General features: G+C 56.0%; 1 protein-coding gene across 8 annotated transcripts in view; it reads left to right on the forward strand.

Annotated features, from left to right (window-relative positions):
• Window positions 1-5,982, forward strand: part of Rara (retinoic acid receptor alpha) — a 46,370-nt gene that overhangs the window by 34,989 nt on the left and 5,399 nt on the right. For 7 of the 8 annotated variants that reach the window (XM_031350885.1, XM_031350884.1, XM_031350889.1 and 4 more), the window contains 2 exons: window positions 2,886-3,034; window positions 4,584-4,725. In XM_031350885.1, coding sequence (XP_031206745.1) covers window positions 2,886-3,034; window positions 4,584-4,725 — 291 coding nt within the window. Of the gene's footprint in view, window positions 1-2,885; window positions 3,035-4,162; window positions 4,291-4,583; window positions 4,726-5,982 lie in introns of those variants that run through there. The other variant, XM_031350891.1, reaches the window with a different exon arrangement.

Raw genomic sequence — 5,982 nt, forward strand, 5'->3', positions numbered from 1 at the left:
GGGATGGGAGAGATGCTTATCACCCACCGACCGCTAGGTTTGGGCCTTGCACTGAGCTTGCTGGCTATCCTGCACCAGGGCCACCCTCGCCATCTCTCCGTGAGGAGGAAGGGCAATAGGGAGGGCTCCGCGCCCCCTCCCCTTCCGTCTCTAGAGGCCGTGAACGGAGCTGCAAAGAGGGCGCCAGCTGGATTGGGAGGGGAGCCGCTGGCCAGGGGCCCAGCTGATTTCCTGCTGATCTCCTCCAGGAAACTGGCCCCTTGCGCGAGCCTGCGAACGGCTCTGGGGCGTGGGGACCCGCGCCGTGTGCGCCCGCCCAGGAGGGGAGCGGGGGAGGGGCACCCTGGCAGCGATAGCTAGAGGGGACGCCGGGCTTCCTGGGCTGGTTCCAGCCCTTGGCTGCGCACTGAAACTTTGAGCTGAGGTCTGGTCCTTCTCCAGCCCGGCCTTTCTGCAGGAAGTGGAGAGATTTGTGGGCTGGGGCCTCCAGGGAGGGTGGCCGGCGGGGTGGGGCCAGCTCAGGACAGTCCCTCCCCCCACCTGCTTGCGCTACACTGTTACTCTCAGTAGGGACTGAGAAGACCCACACTTTTGGCTTGGTGCTGACACTGGCTTCCCCGGGCTGCTTCGCTACAGGCCTGCGGAGGTGGGGTGCTGGACCTTAGGACTTAACTTCAAAACCTAGATCTGGAACCCTCAGAGGTTGAGTTCCCAGGGGGACAGTTGGGGATATACTGAAGGTAGGGTACAGACCCTAAGGGGTAACCCGCCAGCCAGCTGCTGGAGATGGTTTGAAAAGAGGCCTCACGGAGCCCCCACCCCCTCCTAGGGTTGTGTCCGCCATCTTGCCAAAAACAATTTTTAAAGAGCACAGCTCTTTCATCTCTATAAACAACTCTCTGGACTTGGCTTTAACTCCACACTCCACGTTCCTCGGAGCCTTTGCCCCTCTGGTCTGTCCTTGGCCTTTTGCTCCTCATTCTCCTGTCTCCCTGGGCCATGCACCCCTTTCACCTCGGCCCTGCACCCTGATCCCCTTCTGTCCTTTCCCTCCAGATTGGAGGTTGGGATTGGGGGGTGGCAGGTTCTGGGCAAAGGGTGGGTTAGGAGGAGGGAGGAGAGGAGGTCAATGCCTTCTTCCTGTGCTTGTTGGAATGCCGATTAGGATTGGAGGCCAGGGCACCCCCCTTGTCCTTGACGCCCCCCTAAGTCTGGATTGTCTATTGTTACTGTTTTTACGTCTTGGAAAAAGTTATAGCACAACAAAGGACTCCTTTGTCACTTCACCCCTTTGCCTCCTGGCCTCACCCAGGCCCCCCAACCCCACCCCCCAGCAGCTGTTGTCAGGCCTGCCGCCTGTTTGATTTGCTTGTCGGGCCTCCTGAGAAGGAAGTGAGGTGAAAAAGCAGGGCAGGGCAGTTCTGTGTAGGCATGAGCAGCAGATTGCAGCAGGTCAGCCCTCTGGACCCCTGGGGGTTGGAGGCATGGATAAGCCCTTTTCCTCTGGCTAGAGAAGGGGACATGGGTTACAGCAATGCTCGACGGCCCCCGGCTGATGTCCAGGCCCAAGTAGGAGCCAGGAAAGTCCTGCCAAGGCCATTGGCGGAGTTCCCTGGTGTGTTTGCAGGTAGGAGGGTGGTAGTATGAAGTCAGGCTCCCGTGTCCCCAAGTGTCCTAACCTCTCTGCCTGGGCTTTGCAGCCGCAGGAGTCTTTCCCGGCCTGACATAACACATGTTGTTGGACTCTTGAGTACAGGAACTGTGTATATCCAGCACTCACTAGGTATGGATGGAGCTCTTAGCAGAGAAGAGACTCACCCATCCCTGGCTCTCTGCACATAGATGTGGCAAAGGAGGATGCTGGAGAGCCCTCTGGGGATGGGGGAAGTCTTTGCTCTCTATAGTTTTCATCTGTCACACTGTATCCTTAGTTGCCCAGGCCCTGGGCACAGACAGCTCTTACCCAAATAGCCATGTTCTGTCTGGGGTGATGGGCCTGTAGCCAGGCACAGAGGTTTTGCTTGGGAGGGAGAGGGGGGGACTGCCCCCCGCTGGCTGGGTCACCCCTCCTGGCTGCCCTCTTGGAGCTGAATAACAGGAGTGGAGGGGGTAACCCGGACGTAGTATTTAGGCCAGACAGACAGACCATTGATGGAAACAGACCCCCTTTGTCACAGTGTCTCCCTATAGACGTGGGGCATCTAAAGTGATGGGCTTCCAGGAGCCCTGGGGACTCTTTCAGTGTCTTCAGGAGGTCCTCCTGTCATCTCAGGGAATGCCCTCCTGCTTTGCCCATGCCTCTCTGATTCTCCTGCCAGCCTCCGACCCCACCTTAGCCAGGGGATTGTTTGGGTGGGGGAGGGGCTGTGGCTGCTGTCAGAGGGGGTGGAGGAGGCAGAAAGGAAGGAAAGCCAAAGGGGCCGGGGAGTGGCCAGCTTCGCATATCCTGTTGACCCGGGTTCCCTCTGCTTCCAGCTTGTGTCCTTCCCTCCATCTTCATTAAGGCTAACTCCTCCTCAACTTTGGGGAGCCCTGGCCAGCATGCTGTTTGTATTAAGGTTTTGAAATAAAAGCTCAGCCCCTCACCAATTATAGCTGTTGTCTCTCTCTCTCTCTCTCTCTCTCTCTCTCTCTCTCTCTGTGTGTGTGTGTGTGTGTGTGTGTGTGTGTGTGAGAGAGAGAGAGAGAGAGAGAGAGAGAGAGAGCGCTGGAATTGAAGCCGGGGGGGTCCTGGACATAGGAGTAATGGGACCTGAATATTTAACTCTCAGCCTGTCCTGGGGAGAACTGCCCTCACTGTTGAGACCAGGATTACCCCAGGCAAGGTGGACGCGGTGTGGGGGGATAGGAACCTGGGCCTCTAAAGTCTCCTCCTTCTCTCCTAGCCATCGAGACCCAGAGCAGCAGTTCGGAAGAGATAGTGCCCAGCCCTCCCTCGCCACCACCCCTGCCCCGCATTTACAAGCCTTGCTTTGTTTGTCAAGACAAGTCATCCGGCTACCACTATGGGGTCAGCGCCTGTGAGGGCTGTAAGGTGAGTGGAGGGAGCCGAGTCGTGGAGAAGGACAGTCTCGGTCAGATAAATGGGATGACCCCCCCCCACACACACACACACACACTATCGTGTCCTCAGGATGCGGTTGGCAGGGCTGTCACCAAAGCTGCCCGCTTTTGCTTCTTCAGCAACTGTGGAGGAGGATGCCTGCTGCAAGGCCTCCTCCATAAATGAGCAGCTCTCCTCTGACCAGAACTTCCCTCCTGCCATGCTCTCCTGTGTCTACCCTCCGGCTGGCAGGGTGCACACTGGCCCTGCCACTGTTTCTCAGGTTGCCATGGTGAGCTGGCTGCTTGCTGCCTGGCTTTTGGCTGGGGACCCAGGAGGCCTGCCCCCAGTGGCCTTGCCTGAAGCTTTCCATGATATCCTTGGGAGAGACAGCTAGTAGCGGACACCCTGCCTTGGCCTCCCTTCAGGTGTCCAGGCTGTGGGCTCCCCAGTGGCTGCTGGCTTTCCTGCCATCTTACTCATACTGGTCTCAGGGCACGCATGTGGCTAACCCTTCCTGGCCCCACTGGCTGGGACATCTGCTCTCTACCTGATGATTGGTGGCAGGGCCTCCGCTCTAGTTTCTTCCTTCAAAGATAAGGGCCATTGATAAACTATGCATCCTCAGTACATGGGCTCTTGGCCCTGGAAGGAACCTCAGGCTGGAGTAGCCATCTCTGGGTGTAAGATCGAGGTCAAGAGTAGTTAGTGTAAGACTGTGTATGTGCTGGTCCTGTCTGGTTTGGCCTGTCTTCTTGTTACCTGGTCAGTCAGTTTCTGTGCTAACTTAACTTGCAAAACCCTGGACAGTCTGGCTTTCCTGTGACTGGCTAGTGTATTTGTCTCAATGGTGAATGTCCCGTTGTCTTGCTTGCCAGGATGAGTGAGTGGCTGCATGCTGTCCCTCCTTGGCCTCACGAGTGTGCATGACTGCACAGTCCCTCCTTGGCCTCACGAGTGTGTGTTAACTGTGCACAGTCCCTTGTCAGCTTCCTCCTGCTGCTTTTTCTTTTTTTTTTTTTTTTTTTTTTTTTTTTTTTTTTTTTTTTTTTTTTTTTTGTCTTTTGAGACAAGGTCTCTCTATTATGCAGCTCTGGTTATCCTGGAACTCTATATAGACCAGGCTGGACTCAAACTCTCAGAGATCCCACTTGCTTCAAGCCTCCCAAGTGCTGGGATTAAAGGAATGCTCCACCACACCCAGCTCTTCCTGCTGTCTTTTCTTGCTGTGTCCTGAGTCCCAGGCTGTGAGTTCCAGACACCTCCCCTCCCATCTCTAGCCTTGTGTGTCCTATGTTCTACTCAGCCCTGAGTCTTTTTCTCTGAAAGAGAAATCAGGTACAGGGATGCAGGTTGGGGAAGACTCCAGGCCGGCCTGTGGGATAGCGACAGGCCTGGGCTCTCCCGAAAAGCATCCTTTCAGGAAAGTCATTCCCCCCCTCGCCCCCCCCCCGGCCTTTTCATAGCAAAATCTTGGGGGTAGCTGCTAGGCTGCTCCCGCTGTGGGTGTGGATAACCTGACTCCTTCTCCTGTACCCAGGGCTTCTTCCGACGCAGTATCCAGAAGAACATGGTGTATACGTGTCACCGGGACAAGAACTGCATCATCAACAAGGTGACCCGGAACCGCTGCCAGTACTGCCGGCTGCAGAAATGCTTCGAAGTGGGCATGTCCAAAGAGTGTGAGTGTCGCAGGGCCAGGGGCCAAGCCCTGCCCAAGGTGGGGCGTGTAGGGGTGCTGTGTGTGTGTGCCTGTGTATACATGTGGGAACATGTGTGCCATGGCAGGCGGACCAGCTTCTAGTTAAGGATGCTTTGTAGATAACGCCACGAACCTGTGAGTCTGGCGGGCTGTGTGTCTATGTGTCATTTGGTGTTTAAGCCCAGAACGCACAGAGCCATCCCATTAGCATGGTGGTTGTATGCTTGCATGCTTGTGCATGGGGTGCCTGCCCCTGGGATAGCTTTCTTCTGGGTTTTGCTTAGCTTTGGGGTGTGTCTCAGGAGCTTATTCCAGTCCCTCCTGTATCTTAGGGGAGGGGCCTGAACTCCAGAGGGTGTGAAGTTGGTCTGTATGTATAGGGGGGCTGACGTAGGACCCCTGGAGCCATTGTCTGGATAAGCCTGGAACCCAGAGTCGGAAGAAAATTGGGCTTTTCAGATCCCAGAGGAAAAGGGGTTTCCAGTTTGGGCTCAGCTGAGGCCCTGATGGAGGGAGGGACAGAGGGAGGGCTGGACAGGGAGACCCTCTTGTGTTGAATCATGGGTGTTGCCGTGGTGACCAGTGATTGATGATGTCAGAGATAAATGACGCTGACAGACGCCTCCTTGTCTGCGTGGCCGTTGCCATGGAGCCTGAGCCTTGGGGGATGAGGTGGGGGAGGGGGCTGCAAGACCCCCTCCAGTCCTTTGTGGGGAGGGGTGCCGAGAAAGATGATTCTGACTAATGCACCAGCAGCCCCAGCCAGGAATAGGGGGCTGGATATCCTGCTGCCTCCTGTCACCAGAGGCTGGGAGTGCTGGTCTTGCACTCAGGAAGTAGTGACGGTCCTCTGCAGAGTCAGTGACAACTTGGGACGTGCAGAACTGAGACCTTTTGGTAAAGGGGCTGTCACTTCCTTCTCCCTTTGCTCCACCTTCTTTCTTTGAACTATAGAAGGACAAGATGAGGGTGGGGACCCCCTCTCCTTCCCACAACAACTCCCCCTTTCTCTCCCTCTTTTCCCTCTCCCGGCTGCTCTGTGCCCCGGAGCTGAGCAGCTGCCATTTCAATAGAATTAAAGCTTCCGAATGATAAACGTCTTGTCACAGCTGCAATTTTCTCTTCCCAAATTATCCCCCCACTCTGCCTCTCCCTCTCCCTTCTCTCCCCTGCACTTTATTGAATTTGCAGAATCGACATGAGTGATCTCCAAATTATGCCAGCTTCCCCCCCCCCC

Source organism: Mastomys coucha, unplaced genomic scaffold, assembly GCF_008632895.1.
Source record: "Mastomys coucha isolate ucsf_1 unplaced genomic scaffold, UCSF_Mcou_1 pScaffold5, whole genome shotgun sequence".
In the NCBI taxonomy this organism is placed as follows: Eukaryota; Metazoa; Chordata; class Mammalia; order Rodentia; family Muridae; genus Mastomys; species Mastomys coucha.